At 39.4% G+C, this 26,283-nt stretch overlaps 1 protein-coding gene across 1 annotated transcript; it reads left to right on the top strand.

Annotated features, from left to right (window-relative positions):
• Window positions 1–815: 815 nt before the first annotated feature.
• On the top strand, window positions 816–26,104 carry LOC145441061 (uncharacterized). Its single transcript, XM_080318842.1, has 16 exons — window positions 816–973; window positions 2,649–2,729; window positions 2,786–2,962; window positions 3,021–3,195; window positions 3,384–3,458; window positions 3,730–3,804; window positions 8,468–8,581; window positions 15,097–16,590; window positions 17,182–17,489; window positions 17,720–17,818; window positions 17,944–18,087; window positions 23,081–23,233; window positions 23,341–23,421; window positions 23,476–23,652; window positions 23,711–23,900; window positions 24,397–26,104. The coding sequence occupies exons 1-16, from the start codon at window positions 827–829 to the stop codon at window positions 24,447–24,449; spliced, it is 3,543 nt and encodes a 1,180-aa protein (XP_080174968.1). The 5' UTR covers window positions 816–826; the 3' UTR covers window positions 24,450–26,104.
• Window positions 26,105–26,283: the final 179 nt, after the last annotated feature.

Here is a 26,283-nt window from a genome sequence, read left to right as displayed (position 1 = left end):
TATGTTACATTACATTATAAATCGGATCATAGAGATTCTATTCTATAGCATCACCGTTATTTGAAAATAACGTACCTGCAAAGGTACGATAATTGGATGGTTAAATAAAGTGGCTATTGTTCTCGCGTTTGTCTTGCGTATGGATTGTCAGGAGAACAAGAGATTTATATGTAAACGTAGTGTCATTACGGATATTTTAATTATATTTTGTGCTACTATTCCAGTCTCAATGTAGCCGGCATATAATGGTTTCGCATTAGCGTTTTCGCTTCTGTGAATAACTACATTTGATCCATATTTCTATAAAACCCTGAACTCGGTGTGCCCATTTTTGCCTTCTTGGAATTGGGTGTCAATTGGCTGTCTGGTGGTCATAATGAGGCGTATGACCATGCTCGACATTCTCCATATTGTGGGATAACTTAGTGAACTTCAGAATTGCTTTGCGGGCCGGATGCGGCCCGCGGGCCGTACGTTTGACACCCCTGTGTATGGGGTTTTAACCTATGACCTTGTTAAGTTGTTGGAAAACTGCACTGGCTAATCACATGCTGGTTCACAATTAAGAATTTCGTTCTGAAATACGGCAAATATGACAATATGGTTCATTTTGCGAAGCATTGTAGATTAGCGGACGTTTTCCCCTAACACTGATCTGAAGGATATTATAGCCAGACATACTAAACATAACATATGCTTAACAATGAAATTCCTTACAGCAATTTCGGCTCATTCCTGTATTATCCATTTATTGGGTTTCCAACTATGGAAGATGATATTAAATGACGACGTTAAACCTATTAATACATTTTTACTGTCTCAGAAAATGAAGCTGGTATTCGAAGCACTGCACAACACTGACCGTTTGAGCATCGCAACGTTTTTCAAAGCCTTTCTTCAGCCTGAATCTACTATAATCAATGTTCCGCAGGATGAATTACGTCGGATCATGAGAGCTACATCAACTAATAAGGTGATATATCGATACTTATCATTGTAACGATTCATTGACAGTTATTTACAGTATCTCTGTCCTTGATTGCAGCTGTCCTCGGTTCATGCATGGCATCATCAGATAACTCAGCTTTCATGCAGCACAATTATCCGTATAGTTACATGAGTCTGAATCTTAGTGCATTCATTTGAGGCGTGTTCTATGTGGCCTAGATGGAAGATACACAAACGCATGACTCTGGAATACCACACTGCATATATGCGTCATTATAACCTTTAAGCGAGTCATTCAACCTACAGGTTCATGAGAGCAACACGATCACTGTCCATCACCGTTATACAACAAATGTGATCTCGACCGCGAAACTGCAACGGTCATGAGTTCAGAACTAGTTTGTGTCGTTCTAGAACAGTGGTTCCCAACCTTTTTCGACCCATCGCCCCCTTTTCAAGGTCAACACCGATCATCGCCCCACAAATTTTGTGCACCGATAATCGGGCATACAGATTGGAATCACCGGCGGGTTGACTAAAAAAAAAAGGTCATCTATCTCCGCTCAGAGCTGAAAATAACGTTTTTTCGCTCCGCATTGCTAGGTGGATGACTAAAAAAAAAAAAAATAATCGCCCCCTTCGCTATTTCCGCCCCCCGTCGCCCCCTTTGTCCATTTTCGCCCCCTGTCGCCCCCTTCCTCATTTTCGCCCCCCTAGATCGCCAAATCGCCCCCTGGGGTGGGGCGATATCGCCCACGTTGGGGACCACTGTTCTAGAATCTAGATACAAGCCATATTACCAGTCTTACCCTCACGGAAATAAGCTAACATAATATTAACTCTATTCAAATTGAAATCTTGTTGCAAATATTATTATACAATTGAATTGTATATACATATTGAAATGAGCCCGAATATTTTCGGCTGACCCTCGTCAGGGGTGGTCGTAAGCAACTAGTAAAGAATTGGAAAGAACATTGTATATCTACAAACGTATCACAACATATGACGTCACCGGCATGTCATTTCGAGTGATCGGGGCAGAGAGAGCTTTTAAGCACAGTGAACTCTTTTTAGATTGTACACAAACTCCTTCTGTAGGCACAGGCTTGGTTTGTATGTTTTGATAGAAGTCGACTTCACGGCCCCAAATGAAAGCGTGAACGGCCTCTCCCAGTTTGAGAACGAATGTTAAAGTTTTTCAGTCGTGGCGCCAGTTTTCATATTTTAATGTGCATGTTTGTGACCAACATAAAGTGACTGATGAAAAATAAATGGTGCAATGTTATCGGTTGTAATCTCGAACCGTCATAAAATTAGCTCAGTCAAAGTTTAATGGATATTTCTTATATAAGAGTGATCGCTATATAAAGTAATTTCTACTTGGGGAAAACAAACTGCATTCGAGTATGTAATCGAGGTGTAGGAGCTTGTAACTAAGAACCTGTGATATTCACTCGTCATGTGATATGATAACGTCCTGTAGTCTTAAAATGTATGAAAAGTACGTATATATTTATTTGCTCGCAGCTATCAGGTTGTCGTTTCAAATATCATGTTGTACATTTAAAAAGGCATTCAAGAGTCTGAATAGGCTAAATAGGGTGAATAGGCTTTCACTATACAGTATTATTCAGAATGTGCAAATAATCACCAGCGTTCGCGATTAGCTCTGTCTAATTGTGGAATATTACTTTTAGATGGAAACGATTTTCTTTGATTGCAGAGGAGACAACAACATCAACTGGTCGTTGATTGAAGATTATGCCGAGAAATATCAGGTCAAATAATTCTACAGATCATTCATTTTTGATGTTTGAGCTTGTTTTTATTCCAGGCTGAACATTTGAGTATTAGTGGGAACGGGAAAACTTCTATTGAAGATCATAATGGTATTTTGAAACATATCAATACCATATGTCAATTTGGTGTTAACGTGAATGTGCAATGGGTGTTCTACGTTCGGAATGCGACGTGCGTGCAAAGTATTCTTGAAGCTTGTCAACAGAAGGAAGTAATAAAAATGATTTTCTTATCTTTTAACTGATATGGAATAACGTATCCTACCACAGTTGAAGTGCATCAGATGTGTAGTTGATTGGCTATATCGCCCTTCAATTGACGACATCATTGCTCTCGCTAAGCACTCAAAGATGCTCATGCTGATATATTGGCGCGAGACTGAAATGTTGGACGAAATGGAATTAGAAAAAGTTCTGATGATTTCAAGCGTTCAAGTTTTGAACGGTATGTAATTATTTCGTTTCACAATATTATGGAATCAAGTTAGAAACAATAGGCTACTGATTTGAAGTAATTATGGTGGAAATCATATTGTATACCCTATATAATTAATTGGCGTAGGCCTACATAATATTTTTAAATGGGAGTTGATACTAATTTGTTTCCGCAATACTAAATGATCCTATTTCCAGGTGACGATTACTGTACTGGGTGGCAAGTAGGTATTCGACTACAACCAGAATGGCGTTATGCAAAACGAAAACTCAGTACGTACGATTCATCGTTTATGTAAAATAATATTGTGGATGGCAGTAATTTGGTTGCATGGAACAAGCGTGATTGAGCCGGTACTTTCGGTGTGATCCGCAAATTTTATAGCGCTGCTAGCATATGCAATTACGATAAACTCAATTTCCTCATAACCACACATCATACCAACCGTATGCAATTTTCAGGAATATGAATATTTCACGGTACATGGTAGATTCCTATAATAGCTTTACGTTTGCAATATTTGACTTATTATTGTCCTGGCAGGTAACTACCAAGACGTCATTCCACAGAAAACTATAGAACTGCCGGACGAGGTCTCACGTATTCCTCCTATAGCAAGTATGCATTGATTATTAGTCGTTCGTTAGTAAGTCAAACAAGCTACTAAACCAGTGGTCTCAACCAGTGGTCTCAACCTTTATGATAGTGAAAATTTTTGTCCCTCCCTCATCGTCATATCACAAAATCCAACTGGGATGTTAGCAACCCAAAAAAATTGTTTGATGGCATGGAAGGTTATGACTGTTGATGACAGAATTCGAAAATATGAAACTCGGTCTATATATAGAGAAACACGCTTGAATTTGAGGTAAATCGCGCAGTTTACCGCTTCTTCGCGCCCCCTTCAGATGATTTCACGCCCCCCTCCAAGGAGGAAGCGCCCCCCAGGTTGAGAACCACTGTACTAAACTTAAATTTACATCCAAGGACGGCAATGAGCTGCAAGGAGTCTTTGTGCACAACATTCATATATAGTACCTATAGTCAGACCGTGTTATTTTTGGTATTTTTCAAATTTCATTTTTGACAGATTGAATTCATATTTATAGACTCGAATTAACCGTGTGAAACGCTTCAGTTCGGTCTTTTATATGATACGGAAGTCCCAAAACAAGCAAAGCTGTGCCATCAAACAGCAATATTCAAATCCGAATTGAAAACGATGTTGAAGACCAAATTTACCCGATACAAAACCGAGTGCTTCTGCACTGTATATTCTCGATAGTCGTTTCACCATGTGTGCAAAATTACCGGCATTCACAGATGTCACAATACTTATGATAACAATGCAAAAGAATATCTGACACGTTTGGATCACGGCTCTCACTTCCCAACCAATTGTTAGAAAAATTGTGCGACGTTAATAACATGGGTACACAAAATGAAAATAAAAATGGCAGAACATCTGAGAGCCGTTTCTGGGGTTTTTGGAATTGCTGATTACGAATATCACATTATTTTTCCCGATTAGCTCTTGTTCAGAAGTTATTTACACCCCTCAAAAAGCCCCGAAATACTGTACTTACCCTTTAATATTTAATTTGGAATGAAGAAATCGTAGTTTTATCAAATTCTAAACTGCTTATGAATAGATAATTGAGTATGAAAAAACCTCATGTCGTTCTCAGTCATTCCATCAATATTAACAAAACATGACCTGATGCGAAATTTGTCAAGCCTAAAAATTGCACTTTTGCACAATGGAAATACATATTGTCCTGTATCAATTGTTCATTCTACCAAGATTCAATAGGAGTACGAAGCTATGAAATTTGTCCTTAAAAAGCTTAACTACAATACTCATATGCGTCTCATTTCTTTTGACTCGTAAATGGGTAATTTTCCGCTGAGTCACTGCCATCCCTATCAAACGAAAAGCTTAAATCTGGTATTTTTGATAGATTTCAGATTCGAATACCGATGAAAGAGTCCAATTTCATATCAGGAAGGACTTCACCGCATGGAATTTCTCTTGAGATGTAGTAAATGAAACTTTTTAGATAATCACAAAGCATCCAACTAGAAACAGTTGGTCCGAAAATTGATATCTGCATATGGAAAACTTGAGCAAAAAAGTTCACGACCTGTTCGGTCATTTTGATATATTTCCTAATTATCTTGTTGATTAGCAAGGGGCTCGGTTTCACCAAGACACCAAAACAACAAAAGAAAGACATCAGGGCAGATGAGATGAGCGTATTGTGGCAGGTTAGCTGGAACATGTTGAAAAACTGCACTAAATAGCTTACAAGTGAAAATCGTACAATAAACAATTCTGCTTTAAAATAAATTGTTATTATTAAATTCCAATTGATTATTTCAAATTTACGTTAGGTGGTTGACGTAAAACTGATTGAATGAATTCCACGTTGTTAGAGTATCTAGTTCAGCGTTTCTCAACCGGGGGTCCTCGGACCCCTAGCGGTCCGCGAAGCAATTTCAGGGGGTCCGCGAGACCACTAAATTTTTAAAATTGTTGATAACCTTATTTTTATATTATTTTTTAATTTGAGAAAGCATGAGGAAGTTTCGCACCACAACTGCTAAAACCTCTTGACTCATATCATCATAATAATCGTCTGACATGAACTATCGTAGAGGGGAAATTCATTTTCATAGCAATTTTCCAATAACCTGCTGATACAAACATATTGCTGTTTAGAGACGTTTTGTTGGGGTCTGTGGAAAAAATAAAAATATGGAGATAGTACCGTTAATCAGGATGACGTCGCAATGTCTGCGAACCCTTCTCGATTTGAAGTTGTCAGTCTCGTCAAATTTACTGAACATTCGTTTGAAATGAAAATTTCCGAAGTGTTTCCCCAATTTGTCCCAATGCAGGGATTGAAACCTCGCTACGCGAAATCCATTTTATCCTGTGATATACGTAACAACTATTTGGATAGTTTCTTGGAGGTACAGAACTTTAGTATACAATTGAGTAGTATATTCATATCGAAATGACAAGACTATTGTCGGCTAACACCGTCATAAATCGGACAATGATATAACTGCTCTTAAAGCTCGCGGCTATCAATCAGATTTGGCGCATTCTTATTGCGGATGCCATATCGAAAAGGCTGTTTTTGGATGAACAAGGAGTGTTTCGTTGCTATTAAGCCATTACGCTCCAACACCGAAATTCATACCACCAGTTACAGCCTTGTCTCGTTAATGTTCATTTGTTCATGGTAGAAAATGTTTGCTCGTCAATATATACGTAAACCCGAACAGAACAAGTCGTTTCATAACAGTCTGTCTAAGGTTGGAAAACTTGGATCCATTCTTTGGCGAATAAAATTTATCTATACTTTTTGATTAGGATTTCACTTTGACGGTAGAAACTCTCTGCGAGCCGATCAAAATGCCGTCGCGGGCCGAATAGGGCCCGTGGTCCGTATGTTGTCCGTCCCTGCTCTAGATGTTGCGGGTGATATGTTCATAAAATGTATGTTTCCTCATTTTGGTGCCATAAATATTGCGATTACACCAAAAGTATCGTCGGACGCGGTATGCGGTGATATTGAATTAGCCTCTATCTATATGTGCAGAAATGGTATTCGGCACTCCTCGTTCATATTAAAACGAAGGACGCGGATTTCCAAGACACGACCACGTACTTCAAGAAATACAGCAGCAAAAGTAGCTTCGACGTATTAAAGTCTCCCAATTTCTACATGAATAGTATGATGTTATTTTCAAGAAAAATCATTCATTTTGCTGTTTATCACAAGCCTCCAGTTCATATTTGCACAAAACAGATGAAGGTTACACCATAATAGAGCTAAAATTGAACTAAAACTTTAGGGGGTCCGCGAGGGTCCGTAACAATCAAAAGGGGTCTGCGAAGCCAAAAAGGTTGAGAACCACTGATCTAGTTAAATACAAAGACTGGAGTTTATTTATATGAGCTACATGATATCCGTGAAAGTCTGTAGCTATGATAAATCAAATACCCCTAAATATAGTGCTGTAGCTGTATTTCGATTTAGAAGAGTCCTCTGTGCGTAAAAATTACAAGTTGATTTAATCTCTAAACTTTATGGTACGACTGAGCCGATTTTCCATATAGCAAATACAACGAAAATGGGTGATTTTAGTCAAAATAGCCCCATGGGTTATCTCCAAAACCAAAGCCAATTTGAAGAAACTAAGGTCATATTCGGAATTAGTGCCCTTCAGAACTCTCAAAACCACACTTAGTTTGTCTGCCTAAAAATATGTGTTGACCAGTGCAATCAATATTTATAATATGAAAAATTATCCAATTCCGCAATGAAAAACTAGGAAAGGACTGAATGTAAATATGTTTGCACGGTAGGTATAAACCTGGAGGCCTTTTGCACAATGTCTGTTCATTAATGAAACTATGTCCCTATTGGAAAACGTTACACAATCTTTGAGTTATAGAACAATGAACATGCATACAGTTTTCAATAGCAAGTTTAAAGGGAATGGAATTTTGGCATAATGCACATTGAGCTAAATTTGCCCTGGATCACTAGCGCTCGTGGCGTGGCATGATGCGACAAAATGCATGAGCATTGGCAACAATGAAATGCCTAGTAATTGCGCTAAATCTTAAGACTGGGGCCCGCTATCACAGATTCCGAAATAAGCCTATTACTACTTTGGCGTGCAGAGATCATCTTCTTCCTAATCGCTTAATACCATCTACTTCCTAATCGCTGGATTGATCAATCCACAGATTGGTTGTATACCCAGATTTTATCACTGAAGTTTTTTTTCCTTTTCAATAATCTTTCATGAACCCCTCGGAGAGTAGTATGCGGACTTCCGAAGGATCTACGGACCCTATGATTCATGAATTCTGATCAAACACTTGCTTTGTCGCTCCATACAGACTTCTGGTGATACTGGTTGACATTTTTATCAAATCTTCCATAAAAATCCATATTTTCAAAAACTCGTATTTTTAACATTTTAAATTTTTATTTCGAGAAGTTTTGGCATTCGGTTACCGAAATGCCAACTACAACACGGCCTGACTATAGTGCAGCAAACTCTGTAGTCTGTTTACGCCCATGAACTATTTGATAAATATGCATTTCATATCGTTAGCTTACCCGTATCGACTGATATCTGTTAAACGTGTTACCGATGTCATAGCTGATAGTCATTTATATGTGTGATCTCCATTTTTGCCGTTATTAGGAGGTCGAGTAGATGTGGATGAAAATGTGCTTTAATTCATCTGCAGGCGAGCAGGTTGCTCAAAAAAGGATGAACACTTCAGCTGATGATATAGGGATTAACCTTCTTAGGAGACCCACTCCGATGAGTTTTCTAGGCGCTTTCGGAATGGAAGAACAACGTGAGTTACTGTCGTATCCTCCTTCCGCATATTCTTCTGTGGTAAAAACGGTTTTTCTAGTCATTACTTAGGTCGGATTCGCCCGCTTGTGGATATAAAAAACGCGATCCTGGTGCGAATATTACACGATCGAATATCAAACCTGTCGACTTTATATCGAAATTCTTTGTCGGTGAACCTACTTTTGAAGGTCGACTATATCGCCTAAACATGCTGATTCCAAAAATATACATCCCACCTTCTAAAATTAATTATTTTCTGAAATATCGAGCAGCAAAAGTCTCAAAATGCCATCACCGGCAAAAACGCTACTTAAATCAATAAAGTATGTCGATGACGTATTACCAGGAGGATTTCCGATGCTGCGGCTGTTGTGCATGCATTGAAGTGGGATAATGTCAACATCTGCCGAAGCTATGGAGTTGTATGATAGCGACACGGTGTCTGTTCAGTATCAGTTTATTAACATTTTCATCATCTGAAGACACCACATAACTACGATACAATGGAAAGCTAGGAAGGTGTCGAAACGACTTAGAGTAGTCTGTGAAATCAGACACCCACCTTGGCCTCCCTAGGGCCTAGGCGAAGTAGAGAAGAGGTATGCACTTGAACACACTCAATGGACAGTGAAGAAGAGAATATAAAAGTAAAATAGATCTGAATACCCTTATAAAGGTAAGTCATTGAATTACTTGGTGATCCTCAGGTGACCAAAGTAGTTCCTTTTTTTCAAGTGATTGGGATTGTCCAAACAAATTAGTGAATGCATATAAGATTGCTGAGGATCAAAGCTCGAGAGCTGATGCATATACCGAGTACATGTTGACTTTTCAGAGACGCTTGGCCAGACCAGACTAGATTCCATCCGACAGGAACTCCGCTCTACCGCATCCACTGGATTTCTACACTCCTCATCAGTTCTCACAGTCTGCTACTTTGACCTCATCTTTGTATAAAATATAATGACTACTGAGAAGCTGTTACTACTACATACAGGAAAGTCAGAAGCTTTTACTAGGTTTGAATACATACAAAATCGCAAGGATTATAATGTCACAGAAAGAAATCGTGTCAAGAAATCTGCTCGAAAAAGTCTTCATTATTTCCAGGATTTTTCTACGATTTCTCTTTTTTTGATGTTATACTCCAGGATGATGCCCTCAGCCTGGAGTGTCAGCGTGGCTGAAATAGCAATTTAAAGCAGAAATTCAATTATCATGTTTGGTCATAGACACTACCATTTTATTGTTTCATCGTAACACTGGTTCGATACCCAAGTGAAAGCCAGCAGCAATACTAAGGGGGTTATATATAAGCCTATTTCAGGGGTGGTCGTTTGAAGTTACAAAACACTTTGAAGTTGTGAGGGAAACGGAAGTCGAAGTAATAATAATTACCGTTTGTGATATGGTATCATCATGATGTGCTGAACCTAGTTTTCTGCTCTCTGATGGCTTGCTCTCGTGGCAATCTTGCACGTGCAGCAGCAAGGGAGGGAGGTCTGGTCGCACCTCGTCGTCTACGATGGAATGACAGATACGCTTCCAAACCTCATTCTTCACCTCTGTACAGTATCCTATGTGGCAGAGGAAGTGTGATGACGAGGTACTCCTTAAACTAATCAATGACTACAGCAGCTTACTGTAAGTAGCATCGGTTAGCACTTTTATTAACGATACAGCCTTCCTTGTATTTAACATATTTTACTGCGAACAGTGACTCTCCGGACCTGCTTTTCTTCTGCCCTCTGCAGCTGTTTTCATTAAAGTGCAGGACAGCTAGCCGCATCCTGAAGAGGTGGTGATTTCATGGTATCAATACATGTGATGGCAACAGAACTGGGTACTTGCCTTGCACGTTGGCTTCTGTATCTGTAATGATACAGCTTCGGAGCAAAGTGATTCAGAAGAGCGTTTAAAGTTTCATTCCCTGACGTTTTGCTTGACCCTGACAATTGCTTAATGTCATTCATCATACGCGTGGAGTACATCACGTCGTACAGCTTCTGGTACACAATGGAATCTGAAGCAGAACAGATTTTGTGATTAAGAAATTTGCATCATTCTGTCGTTGAATAATGGGCGGTGCTGTCATTGCATTAAATTTTGTATATACCTTCATTGAACCATCGCCGTGCAGGAGTCAACTCCCCATGTTCGCAAGCACGAAAATGTGTGTGCTCTGGATGAACATGCTGGTTGGTGATGTGATTAGCAACAGATTTCCAGACCTCGGTATTAACCTCTGCATTTCCATCCCCCCCGCCTTGCACAGAAGTAAAGTTGAGCAGTCATGGCCTTTTGCCAAACTGCGATGAGCTCACAGTCTTTCCTCCTTGACAAGGCTGATAATTTCTTTTTCAGTCCTGAAATGGGGAATTTGGACAATTGTGTCATTAGATACATGACGTGGGTTAAATATTTAAATAATGTAAGAATAATAAGTACGATACCTTTTGCAATGTGCCACGTGTCAAAGGAATGCTTGACTTCTGGATATTCATCACGAAGGTACGTTCGTATCTGTGGATACCTATCAGTCACAAGCTCTTTTATTGTAACCGATTGCATAACTGAAGCCATGCAACGCCGCAGACCCTCCTTCTCCGTGCGTGAAGTTCCTCCAGTTTCGTTGGACTTGAAAAACACTCATTATAATCACAATCTAAGAGTGCAGTATTATGCTACATACCTGTACCAATTCGCAGCATAAAATATTCTTCGAGGCTGTGTCCATTAAAGAGTACACCATATACTTGGCACAGTGTCCAGGACTGTCAGCTCTGAAAATTAATTCGAACCGGTCGGTAAATGAAGTGTGATGATACAACAACTAACCTCCCGTCACCCGAAAGCGTTAACAAGTTCCCTGCTACCCGTGCCATACATGCCGCCTTCTCTTCATCGTAAATATAACCTACTGATGGAATGATATAGCTTTTTTGATGTTGCATATATGTAGCATATGAGATAGCTTGCATTCCAATCAGCTGAAGCATCTTCAAGGCCTTTCCTGGAGAAGATCCACTCAGGAATACAGCGCTACTTATCGCAATATTCCCTTCGCCAATTCCCCTGTTCAGTTGCTTTTGACTTTTCTAAACTCGTTGAAATTTACAAGAAGCGTTGTCACATTGTTGGTGAATGGTTAACAAGCTACCAGAACGGTATTCCTGGAGTGATGATTCTGTATTACAGAGTGGACACTGTGTAAATAGACTTATCAGCTTCTTCTTTTCAACAAGGAGAAATTTCAACGCAACATCTTCGTCCTCGGAGAGTCTGAAACATAAATTCATCTTCGAATTTGAAACACTACTCCTGCACCTCAAATGACTTACTCGGACGTTTCTTCACTTTCAGGCATGTAATCACCGACTTCCGAATCAGTATCAGAACTGCTGGTGCTACTGATGCACTGACTCGAATCCACAAAACTTGGTCCAGTCTGACAGGAGAAATCGGACGTCGACGGGGTTGCGGTAACTCCTAGAACACTGATATGTAAGCTCATGCTATGAACATAACAAACCATGATATATACCCTTGCTCCTAAAATGAATAGATTGCACAGTATGCGTTTGACAACTCTTATCTAGTTTGACAGGAGTCACAGAATGTTGAAGTGAGTCAGACAACATCGGTATTGTTGTAGAGCATCCAGGTTAGTCCAATATATGAAGACTTGGAGACCTGCGTTAAGTAATACTAGTCTACTGCCAGTCATCAAGAGTTTCTACCAGATAATGAATATTTACCTAAGTTGGCTTGTTTTATCATAGTCATTTCACTGTCACCCAAGTAAACTAACTAATAAACTAGTAGAACCACACATTTTTACCTTGTCCTCATTGTCTATGGACGATGCTGAACGTTTTCTGGCAATCTTTAGTTTTTGAGGGACTGCAGTTTCTCTCTTCTTTTTTGGCTCGCTGTCATGAAGTCTATGGAAGAATTTCGTTGGGATTGCACCTGGCTTTATGCTCAGAGCATAAAACACAACCATGATAGACTGGAGAAGATTTTGGTGGCGGCCCTTTCCACTTGTCTCTCGTCTTCTTGACCATTCTTACCCAAGCATTATGGCGTTCTCTATCCTTTTCTACATCGGGAAACACATGAAATGACCTCTTTGGTATACTATTGGAACAGCCATATGCAACGCAACGCAGTCCCCTGAGATTGTATTTCCTCTTCTTAATCACTCCCTCTACGCTAGCCATCACAAATTATAAGAACCTAAAGTACCATAAAATGGAGATTTAATAGCCCAGTTGGAGACTAGGATCAAAAGAACGCAGAATAAGGAAGTTTAGAGGACAACAACAACCCACGACTTACTATGACTTCCCATTCAGTTTTCCATGCATCGGCAAAGCCTCCTGGTAGTACGTCATCGTCACGGGTGCTGGTTTTACAGCCGTTTCTCAGAAGTCGGCAGTTTGAGCTGCGATATCTCAGTAAATACTTAATTCTCGGAGAAAGGATGTATATTTTTGGAATCAGCATGAAAAACTCTACAGAATTAGCCAAAGTTGTTTTGGTCGATATAGTTGACCTTTAATACACTGATCTGGAGTTACGAGTCCTAATAAACTTGAAATTGTTTGAGTACCGATATTTCTGGAACCGGCTCTATCACCTTTATCACTTCTGGGCTCTGATCGCCGATATGCCAAGGTGCGCCAGCAAAGTAAACAACTTTGTTTCGCAGCGTACAGAATGTATATCGTTATCTGATGATAGCATTTTAATTATAAACTTATTTGTAATTACAAATAGCATCTGCAATAATGGTGTGTCAGGTAAGACAGTAGGCTGCTATTTCAGAGACTTTGGGATCTTGAATGTAGTGCTGGCAGTAAGCGATACACTGGTCAAAAAATGAGAAAAAATTTTTAGGCAGAACATCTGAGAGACGTTTCTGGGGTTTTTGAGGTTACTGATTACGAATATCACATTAGTTTTGTCGGATTGGCTCTTTGTCAGAAGATATTTATACCCCTAAAAAATCCGAACATTTTGCTATTTATTCTTAAATATTTCACTTCTTAAGAAGAAAATCGTAGTTTTTTCTAATTTTATACTATGCATGTACAGTACAGATAATTTACTATGAAGAACCCTCATGTTGTTCTCGGTCATTCTATCAATATTAACATGACATGATGCGAAATCTTTGTTTGCCAAAAAAGCAGTTGTTAGTTTTGTCAAAATAATGTTTTTCGCTGGTCCCCCTCCCATGTTAGTCCAGCCAGCATTTGCTCTGCAAATATGCCCACTCTGATAAAATGCACTCAGACAATTAGCTGTGGAGTCGGTGAATTCGGAATTAGGATAAAGCAGTCTACGAGGCAACGTGTTTCAGAACTTACGAAATATGAACGATTGACGTTGCTGTTGCTCTTTTGACCACGGTTGAATAAGACAATTGTAACTTCGAAATATGCCAGGGGATGTTGTCATTGCTGCTAACTTCCGGAAACGGCAATGACTCGCGCAGTTTTTTTCCAAGATCAGGCGATATGTTTAACTCCAGACGAAACTGCCATGGTATCATTTAAAGCTTCTACGCTTCATTACAACTGACGAAAACTGCTCTTCGACAAATATGACACATCGGCTTTTCATTTATATCTGAGAAAGCAAATTCATCGTTCCACGCAGAGTTACAACCCAAGTTTTCGCCGTTTAATTTCCCATTCCCCTTTCTTGTTTCTGTTCAAACCATTCGCGGTGAGTAAAACACTTTAAAAATGTACTAGCGGGAATCTGTTGAACCGGAGTCCAACCGAATACAGATTCAAAACAATAACAATCTAAACTCGAGCATATTTCAAGAAACCAGAACAATCCAAAATGAGTATTCAAACGAAACAGAAACGGTGCGATAGGAGACCTAAGCAGATAAATTAATATGTAACAATGCCGTGTGAGTATTAATTGCGTTCATTATGAAATATGTCGCGGGCCGTAAAATAAATCTATGCGGGCCCGCGGGTCCGCGGGCCGCGGGTTGAGAACCCCTGGATTAGAGTGTCGAGTCCGTGTCATAGGGTTTTGACTCTCGAGTCCAAGTCATTGTGTTTACTGTTCAGTTCCTAAAGATACTATCATGTAAAACCCACTTTTCACAACTCTGGTTGGTGATATCGATAACTTTGCATTCATAGAAGACTAATTTTTCTAACTTTTCACAGTTTTTTGGTAGCATTTTGAAGTATCACTGCTGATAGACGAAATCATAATAGTGTGATAACTTTACTATTCTTCGAAATTACAATGAATGCCGTATTGGTAGACCCCATCCCGAGTCATATGACTTTGTCCGAGTCATGCGCAATGACTTGAGTACAAGTCGAGTCAATATAGAAATTGATTCCAGTGAAGTCGAGTCATCAAAAATACGCAACTCGAGTCTGACTCGAATCGAGTCATGACTCGAATTATCACATCCATGCTAAATAGCCATGGCAGTATGTCAAACGGACTGTAAGTTCTAAATAATTGCAGAAGAAAAGTGGAATAACGTGATAAAGATTGTGAACGACAATACCAGGGAAATGACGTCAATTCAAGTCCTCGATAATATCAGACATAAATGGCTGCAGAAACGTGACATCGAAATTCACCCACAGATGAGGATCTTTGATGTAAGCAGCTCGCTGAAGGGTCGTTACGGTGGAGTGAAAAATAGGGGTCAATCAATTACAATTGATGAGGTCATGGCACCAAGTCCCACCATGAATTCGCCAGGGCCATCTAATGCAGTTGGTGTCACTTTCATTGTCGCATCACCCGGTTCGGGCAAAACAACTCTCCTTCGTAGAATAGCTCAGAAATCGCTCAGAACGTCATCCGAGGAAGCGGATATGTCGTCAAAGATGGTTCATTACATTCAATTGAAGGATATCCAAGAACAATCGTCCATTACACTATCGGAATTTCCATTTGGTTCTCTTTCCAAAAGTAAAGATGAGCAGGATAGAGCTTATAGATATCTCTTTGACCATCAAACTGAAGCAGTTTTAATGTTTGACGGGTTCGAACCTTCCGATTTCTTATTCGATGACTCTCGGATAATTTCGGACAAGCCTACAGCACAGTCTATTTCAAATGTCGAAGGGCTCGAGCAAGCAGGACGGTATTTTGGGAAAACAAAAGAATATCATACCGCAAGCACCTCAACGATCATGTACAACATCTTGGCTCGCAATGTTCTTCGTCATGTAAAAATCTTCGTAGCTTCACGTGAACTAAAGGTCTCAGAGATACCGATGATGGCCCGGCCAGACAGAATCCTCGCACTGAAGGGTTTCTCTGCGCAGGACTCAGAGAGACTTTTCATATCCCTACTCGGCGTGAACGGTGGGAAAGTATGGGGAAATATCCAAGCTACGTCTCCGCGCTTAGTCCAGCTAGTATCTACGCCTGCTTACCTAGTTCTAACATCAATCGTAATGGGAGGTGATCCAAACAGACCTCCGCCCACTGCACTCAGAGAACTATACGATATGATATTATTAGACCTTCATAGCACGGCGAACATCCGGAATCAGCAACGGACTTCGGATCAAGTCGATGCATTGAATGGCATGGCTTCTCTTCCAAGCGCTTCGAGCATTCAAAACGCGGACAACGAGATTTCTCAGATAACACACAAATTAAAAGCCCTGGCATTTAGGGGCCTTTCTGAAGGAAAGACTGTGTTCTCTGGTAGATACTTGAAGCGCTTCGATGTACCCGTAGGAGATGTTCAATATTTGATGACGGAATCTACGCACAACGATTTTCACATTCGTCCGTCCAACAAAGACATTTGCGAGTTCATCTTCTCCTATCCAGGTATCCAGGAATTTCTCGCTGCTTGTTTCGTTACAGAGATGAATTTGGAGGAATTCTCTCGCTTCAACGACGAGTATCTTCATACCAGACAGTGGTCGGAGGTCAGAAGACTTGTCTCGGGAATCGTTTTCTCTGATAAATCAACGAACGGAATTCACAAAAGTGAGGCTTTATGTCTTAGTGAGGCTCTCTGTCTCCGCGAAATCATCAGCCTTGGACCAGAGGTACTAAAGTAGTCATGTAGTGGACACAAGTAGATGTGTCTATTTGAAGACATCCAAAATCAACTTGATTATTGCATTTGTCGCAATGAAATAGGGGGTTCATTGACTATTTGTTAAGACAAGTTCAATTATGAAAGTGATATAAATCTATTCAAATACTACATCCTACTTGGTAAAACCTCAAAAGGGAAAAGTGACAAGACTATATCTCAGCTTCAAAAACGGTTCAAAGGGTGCGTAGTCTAAAATTGAACCACTGTAAGTATAAGGCAAGTAATCAATATACTAGTTGGGTAGCTTACTCCAAAGAGTGGCTCCCTGTCAATATATTGACAATATCAGCACTCAACAATACAGTAGTACTAAAAAAGGCGGTTTAAAAGCATGAAAACTTGGTTGCAATTCGTATGAGACCCACTTGACAAAGTTAATTGTATTGTCAATCGTAACAGGTCGATTTGTGCCCTCCATTACATTTTCGGTGCTTGGTGCATATCATTATTTTAAAGCCTTATTTTTTGTAAAACAGTCTCAGATCGAATGAAGAAGCGCGAAATTATTTCCCAAACGATGACTTCGCAATTGAAAAAGACAGACTTCGGCGGGCGAACTCGCATGGAACTATACGCCGCAATTTATGAATCGAATAACGATGATCTGCTGAAGACTCTCACCGCAGTCGATGTTTCTGAAATATCGCTAAGTCGCGATGAAGCTCATATAGTGGGATCACTGATTTCACGTAGCGAAGATCTTAAATCAGCAGATTTGAGTTATTGCGACATCGACGATGAAATTCTGAATATTATCATAAAGTGTCAAAAGAAACGAATTCAGGTGAGATTTGACAAAGCCTGGACAGTTGAATTTCTGACTGGTTGACGGTAGATCGAGCAACTGTATTTGTATCAATATCGTTTCGGCGTGAAGATTCGTCGTGAACCAAGATCCCGGGATTTCTCCACGTAGTCTTGCAACTTCCATAATTAGACAAATATGTTGGAATTCTAAATACGCAGTTATCCTGCTCTCATGTTCCTACCATCTTCAATACATTTGACATTTAGGTTCATCATATGGACTTGCAAGGAAATTGTTTCTCGGCAGGGACGCTAGGCTCGTTTCTCGGACTTCGTCGGAAGGAATCGCGATATCTTGACTGGAAAGTGAGTTTGATGAATTGGTGATAACGTTTATGAGCATATGTCAAACCGACCCAAATGGTAGAGAGGTTGTCGCCTAAAGTGTGCATTGGTTCTTGCTAAAACGTTGTCCTGATTCTGTCCTTCAGGTGGTCCGATCAACAAGACCTCTACCGAAATCCTCATTTCCATTTGATCTATTTATGTCTCGGCACATTAAATTGACAAACGAAGAAGGCATCATCAAGGTGCGCGATGATGAAGTATTTTTCAAAGGACGATTCAACATGAGTGTGAGTTACAGAGCGCATCTTTCTCGAATCATAAGCTAATCTCCTCCGACTAGCACTATGAGTGTCATGACTTACTTATAACTAGGGCGATTTTGTCCAAAAAAGTCAAATTCGGGTAAAAATTGTAGCATTAGGTCAAATAATGTCAAAATTGTTAGCAAAGTTAAAACTTTTTTGCAAACTGCATTTCGTTTGTACCGTAGATTTTGCACTATCGGTGAACTTATCATTTGACATTTTACAGCTTACAGCCTACCTTATAGGTCTACCGTTGTGGACGGCCCATTGTTTACTCATTGTGAATAATAAATAATCAAATAAAACAAATAGGTTGCAAGGTGTTATGCTCAATACACCGCAATATCGCAACTGAAGAAAGACTGCGTGGTTCTTATTTCAAGAAGCGCAAGATGAAAAAGTGTGATGTAGACACCAGTTGCCTGAATGAAGCAACACGGTGTGTCACCAGCACTGTACGCACAACTTCAGTGTTGTCAGCCAACGACTGCGGCTGTTGAACGTTCTTTCTCCAGTCTTGGCAAGCTACTTAGTAAGGCTCGACACTCTCTACCCGAGAATGTAGGAAAGTATCTTTCGTTGTACTACATTTTTTAAAATTATTTCTGCCATTATGCGTAATGTAACTACTGGAATTCTTCATAGGGCCAGACTTCGTTAAGATAACGATGTTTTATGTAAAAATTTGTCAGTTTTTCAGCAAGTTTTATTTCGGGTCAAACTACTTCATAAGGACAGACAGTTCTAACCAGAATTGAAGATAAGTAGTAAAACACTGACATTATTTGGGAAGACACCTAATCTGCAGACGTTAGGTCAAATTTGCTCGAAATAAAGATTGTTGAGGTAAAAAAATGTCAACATTGTTATTTTTAGGTCAATATCTTCCCCTTTTCTAGCTAAAAATATCGCCCTACTTATAAGAAATGAAATGTGGCGGCCGTTGGCAACTTGATGTCGGACAGTGATGAATGTAGGATTTGCAATCTGTTCGACATATATTGTTATTCGCACCAGGCCTCATCAATTGTTGGTAATTTCCTTACAGCGCAGCATTTTGTTGATCATGTTAGCAAAATTTATGATTTTCTCGGTATTGGCCTTACGAGCCAACCAAAACATAAAAGGCAATACGCCGAAAGGTATTGCTTAAACCAAGGGTGGGCAATTATTTTCCTGCGCGGGCCAAATGAGAAAAATAAATACGTTGGCGGGCCGAGTGAAAAAGTTTAGCTGTATTCTCCAGCGTGTTTTAATTTTATTTCTAAATTACATTGTTAATAAATGCTGCTCAGTCAATGTGTTGATATCAGGTAATGAGAAAGTGACGGTTAATTAAAAATATATCTGTTAGCTGTCATAATTCAAAACAATGTTAAACATGATACATTTTAGCTCTCCTTAAACCACTATCCACATTCCTCTATTAAGACTCTAAAACAGTGGTTCTCAAACTATTTTAGGCACGCCTCCCTTTATGATAGTGAAAAATTCCGCGCCCACTTATCATGACATCACAAAATATAAAAAAGGGCAACCAGAATGCTAACAATCCCAACGGATAGTTTGATTGCATGGAAAATTATGGCTGTCGATGAGAGAATTGTGAAATATCAAAGTCGGACAATACACAGAGCGATAACTATAAGCGGGAACTACATCGCGCCTAGCGCGAATTTTTTTTCCAATATACTACTGCTTCGCGCCATCATTTTGATGCTTTCACGTCTCCCAGTTCGAGAACCACTGCACTGCACTGTATATGCAATAGTGCACGGCTGCCTTCCGAGCAGTGTGCAGGCTAAATAGTCTTTATGTTAAGCGAAGCTTGCAGTTTTCCTGAACTGCGCCCTCCCTTGACCTAGTGTTGCGTGGTTCTGTCATACGACCGACTTTAATTAAAATCCGGGCGACATGATCGGCAAAAACGTAAAGGATGGGTTTACCCCTGACTCCAGTATGTGAATAGTTAGAGCTCTAAATTCTAAACCTAGACCTTCTTTGAATTTCGGTTTTCGGCTTTTTTGGCATGCCCGTTAATCGATCCTTTTTGGGTGATAGATAGGATGAGTCATAGGCTAATCGCGAGCACTGATTGACTTGTTTTACGAATTAGGAATTTGGAAACATATCATGTCACAAATTGGAACACATACCCCATAATGCAGTGGTTCTTAACCTTTTTCCTCCAGCGACCTCTATCAAAAATTATCAGGCTCTTGTGCCCCCCCCCCACATATTGTAAGGACAGTGATAAAGACAATGGGTAAGCGGAAGGGCCGTAACAGCACTTCGTCAGCCCCCCTAAAAAACGGTTGTCTTACGCACACATAGCGTGATAAACCAAACTTCTGGGGGCTTAGCTGCCAAGAACCCCGTCGCGTGATTTCGATGGTCAGCAAAGTGTGTGTGGCCTGGTGGCCCAAGGCGCAAATATTTTCAATAATGCATGAATGAATAGGGGGTAATTGCATATATATGTCGCTTTAAATTTTTATCCTCTCAGTCCACGTAATCAGAATTACCAGTAGCGCTGAGTGAGGTGTTGTCTTGGAAAATGAAGGCCACGTAATTAATAATTAAACATATTCGGGCGTGCCAGTTGGTACTACTACTTCGTTACAAGTTGTTATTTTGTTACCTCTTGTCCGCTATATAGTCAAATAATATAATAATTGTGTGTGGTATATTCAGGGTCAAATCAAGGTTGTTATATCAACAATGGGGTACGGTCTCATACCCTGTGGTTCGAACCCTCCCCAATTCACATCGGCTATTGGCAATACGGGAAATTAATGGTAATGGATTTTGTCTTGGTGCTTAGTGTAGCTATAAGTAAGTCAACTGAAAATTGGATGCATATATCTGCTCACATTGAATTAAGTACTGCACCCAGTTATTAATTTTAACATAAATGTATTCCAAACAAAGAAACTCATATTATATAAGGTTCAGGTGAGGTTGTGAACCACAACACGAGATAGTATCATCCTTTATGATACGATGAAGAAATATTGCGACGATTTAATTTTGTAGCTCTCAAATGCATGTATATTTAGTTATTCATTTCGTGCAAAATGCTTCAAAACTTATTTTGTGTACAAGGGGCTCTTACTCTCAATCAAAAGTGAGATACAGTGCCTCCTTCGATTTTCCCACGCTGTCCACTGCGGGATATAATACCCAATTCGAAACATTTTGTTGAAAATAATCCTAGCAAGTGTGACGGCAGTGTTTCAACTAACGGGAAATTGGCAATCTAAAAGTACGCGCAATTCGTTTTATATGAATTATAATAACCAACTACATTTATGAAAACATATGAAGGAAACATCGTCGTGTAGCGCGACCAAAAAGTTCGGGATTTGAAATGTTTTGTGGAATGTTAATTTGTTCTGAATACTCATTAAGGATATGTCCTACTACCACATCATCTACGGCGAAGCCATCTTTCTTGAGCGCCCCCTTATCGCCCCCTGATCCCAGCGCCCCCCATATCGCCCCCTGAGCGTTTCCGCCCCCTTCAAAATCGCCAGCGCCCCTTGGGGGCCGCTGGAGGCAAGGTTGAGAACCACTGGTATAATGTGTAATGTGACAATGTCAACAAGGAAGGTTTGAACTAAACTATATAGAAAGAGTGATTTCTTGTGACTTCAATCGCTACTCATACTTTGCCACATTGCTTTCATTTTGAATCTGGATAACGCATGCCAGGTACATAGGCATCGTAATCTTGACATATTAATGAACAGGCTTAAAAGTAAACGAATATCCTGTTCATTTGATACAGTCTATGGTTTTAGTCATTCAAAAAGCAAGTTTTATGTTTTGAATCTCAAGCAACCTTTCGCGGGCCGCACAGAATAGCTTCGCTGGCCGCCTTTGGCCCGCGGGCGGCACTTTGCCCAGGTCTGGCTTAAACGATGTCTACTCATATTTATCGATCGCAGTGCAAATGAGCCAATATTGGTACAATATTAATGTCATGTCTAGTGATGTAGGATAATTAGGTCGATTTCTTTACCTAAAATCGGAAGATTTTGATCTAAAAAATCAAAATCCTGACATTTTTTGACCTTAAAATACTTAATTTTGACAGAATTTTTCCCTCCAGTATGTAGATTAGGAATTTGCGCATGTAATGTTAGATTTGTACGACGTATATTCATTTCTGGTTGGAACTGTGTAGGTTGGTGTGTAAAAACTTTCTTGACTTAAAAACTGACCAATTTTTACATGAAAACGATTTATTTAAACGGAATCCTGACTAATAATTACTTCTCGTCTTAAGGTGGAAATTATCAACATATGTTGTAGTACAACAACGAAATGTCACTTTCCTGCATTCTCTGGTCGAAAGTGTCTGTCCTTGCAAAGCAGTTCGGCAAGAATGAAGAAATAACTTTCAGCACCAGTAGTTGGTGGCTGGCAACACTGAAGTTGTACGTACACTTCCGGTGATACACCGTGTTGCATCATTCTGACAATGTTGTATACATCACAATTTTTCATCATGCTCTTCTTGATATAAGAACCAATGCCCACTCAGTCTTGCTTCAGTTAGGTTATTGCAGAACGTCGAGCATAACACCATGTCAAGCTATTCGTTTCATTTGACCTTTCATGATTCGCAATGAGCAGACAATATGTACCATCTACAACGGTAGGCTACAAGCTGTAAAATGTCTAATGATAAATTAAGCGACAGTGCAAACATCTACGATACAAACTAAATACAGGTAGCAGAGAAATTTTGACTTCGTAAACAATTTTGAATTTTTTTTTTTTGATTAACGCTACAATTTGGACTGAATTTGAACATTTTGACATGTCAAAAAATATCGGCCCAATGATACCATTCCTGAAATAGTAGCAGAATGATTGTGGGTAACTTGCAGTGAATGCCGGACTGATTGGAAATGACGAAAATATCGCGAATAAATTATCACGTATCAAACTGCATTTTCGTTCATAGGAATCAAGATTCGCATTCGACAGAGTCCATTGGATCTCTCATTTGACATATTATTTGAGACTTTTCGAGCCTGAATATATTGAAGTACCCGATCAACTTGTGTACACGACGGAGAACGACTTGCGAGATATATCACAAACAAAATTGGAAAAGGTTAGTTCCAGTGAGCTCCAGGCCTTTGGTCAGTGTCATAGGAAATAAATCATATTGGGAAAGAATTTCACAAGTAAAACCTTGCCCACGGACCATTTACTGTTTAGATCAGTAAAATGTTGCTGGATTGTCATGATGAGAAAGATATCGATTGGTCCCTGATCGAAGATTCTGTCAATAAATACAAGGTCGGAACCCTGTTGGCATTATAGTTCCGTCACTAAAATCCATCTTCTTGCCAGGTTGCATTCTTGAATATTGTTGTGAAGGGTGCAGCTTCCAATGAACAATACCACGATATTTTGAAACACTGCAATGAGATCAATGATGTTGGCGTTTGCGTTAGCATTCATTGGATGTTCTGTGCTGGAAATGAAAAAGAGGTTCATGAATTACTCGACGCTTGTCAGCAGAAAAAAGTAGTATTTACCATAACTGGTATCATATGCATCTTTTGAAAGATTTCTCTCACCGCAGATGGAATCAATCAGATGCGTATTTGATTGGCGATATCGCCCACTCGTGAATGATATTATCGCTATCGCCAGCAATGTGCAAGCACTAACTCTGGTATACTTCGACGAAGATCGTATGCTAGACAAAGAGGAGCTGAGAAGAGTTCATGATATTTCCGAAGATCATGGTATTCGACTGGAATTGCTTTGCTGTGAGCCAATCTTCTGCTTAAGATGATATCCAGTTGCTTAATTTTAGGGTTTTATTATCGTGAATGTGCTACATTTAGAGCATACCTGGAATTAAAATAAAATCATATAAAAATCAAATACCAATCATATATAATTATATATAACTCCTTGTTGGCTGTCTACTGCGATGCTTTTGAACTATAAGAGCAAGTGAAGTATGTAGCTGATAGATAGTATATTAATAATTTGAAGAGCTTTGTGATACGATTGCTGATATACAATGTTCTTTTCAATTCACTACTAGTTGCCGACGATTACCCCTGACGAGTGTCAGCCGAAAATATTCGTGTTCATTTCAATATGAATATACTAATAAATGGTATATTAATATTGCATGAGGAACATTTCATTTTTTCTTGAATAATTATTTCTGCTTGTCAGTGCAATTCACAGCATAATATCAGAAGTTGTCCAGGTGAAAGATATTGTCTATTTAGAGACAAAATCGTTTTTCAGGTCAACGCGACAGTCGAGATGCTTGGTGGATGCTGGACTTGAAACATCTCTGAGAATAAATGTCGTGACTACAAGGCTGTGACCTCGCCTACAAACTTATACGTTCAAAATTGGAATCGATTTCCATTCGTTTTAAATCAATAGTGACATCCTTTCGAAAACATCCGTAAATGCTTGAATTGATTGTTAAAATTATGACCATTACGCGATGTGCCGAATGTACATATGAAGAGCTTCTTGGAGGTGCAGAACTACATTATGCAAGCGAACAGTATATTCATATTGAAATGAACCCGAATATTTTCGGCTGACACTCGTCAAGGGTAATCGTCAGCAACTAGTAGAGAATTGGAAAAAATATTGTATATCAACAATCGTATCACAAAATATGACTCACCAGCATGAAATTTCGTGAATGATTCATCAGAACAAGTGCATCAAGCTCAGTGAAAAGCTCACCCTTAACTCATCCGCTTAAGATCGATGCTGATCGATCAAAGGCCATTAATTCTGCCATCGGCAAACATCTGTTAGATAATCCGATGTGCGCGAATAATTATCGAGACGACCGATTTCGAATCGTTGGGCGAGGCCGTTCACAATTCCATTTGTGTGCCTTGGAGTCGACTTTTATCAAAATACACCAACCAAAACTCTGTCAACAAAAGGAGTTCGTGTACCACCTTAAAACAGTACATTGAACGCTCTCTCTTTCATGCTGGTGACGTCATATTTTGTGATACGATTGTTGATATACAATATTCTTTCCAATTCTCTACTAGTTGCTGACGATTACCCCTGACGAGTGTCAACCGAAAATATTCGGGTTCATTTAAATATGAATATACTAGTCGATTGTATATTGAATGTATCTACTAATCAACCTATATGTTTACGTATTCAAGTCACGTTCAATCTGATTTTCCCAAGATGCAACATTGATTTAATTTCACAATTGTTGAATGAGCCTAAATTTGTACGCGAGATGACAGAATATGGCAGGGACATACGACGTACTGTCAATGGCCGAATGCTGCCTGCAGAGTAATATTTCAGGATTGCGGGTGAATTTTTAATTTTATATTGCTCACTGAATGGCTCTCTTATTTTGCTTTGTCTGATAAGGGCGAAGTGCAGTGCGTAGTAACAGCGAAATATGCTCATTGGTCTTGCGACCACTTGATTCTTTTCAAGACAATTTGTTCAGTGACCTGAGTAATTAGGGCTCCGCGCAATCACTTTCGACTATTTACAACTGTTATATGTATAGTTCGATGTCAAACTTTAGTGATGAGACTCACCTTCATTTTTCCCGATTTTAAATGGGCTCTTGGGCTATTCTAGTAGAAATCCTATGTGCCGCTCTCGGTTTCAATGCGTTATAGATATCTGGCCCACTTGTTTAAACGATGGTATACCCCCTCCCTCCGTTATATATATAATAATAATTACTTTCGATTGTGTAGTTATATGTGTGGCAATATATAATACTAATTACTTCCGATTGTGTAGTTATATGTGTAGCAATAGCATCGCTAACATACGATTCCTAGATTCTTTCAAAATGCACGTCATATGAGATGTATTGCATCCGGTGATGATGTTCGAATATGTATCATTGTTAGGTATGGTATATCTTGTAGTGACTGTGTGTGTATTAGAACCATGTATATCGCAAATGTACAATATATGACACGTTTGATGAAGATTCGATCTTCCATATCGTATTGTTTTAAATGCTGATAGTAAGATCGTCGATAGCAATTACTACTCAGGTTCTCACACTAGTCATGTATTATTAGAGATTCGTAGAAATCCAACAAGGGTTCATATCCTATGGACCAATAGTTCTCAAACTTTTTTTTAGACATACCCCACTTTATGACA

The sequence above is a fragment of the Botryllus schlosseri genome, chromosome 1 (genome assembly GCF_051294905.1).
Source record: "Botryllus schlosseri isolate E-star chromosome 1, Bs_hap1, whole genome shotgun sequence".
Taxonomy (NCBI): Eukaryota; Metazoa; Chordata; class Ascidiacea; order Stolidobranchia; family Styelidae; genus Botryllus; species Botryllus schlosseri.
This window is presented reverse-complemented; position numbering and strand designations above follow the sequence as displayed.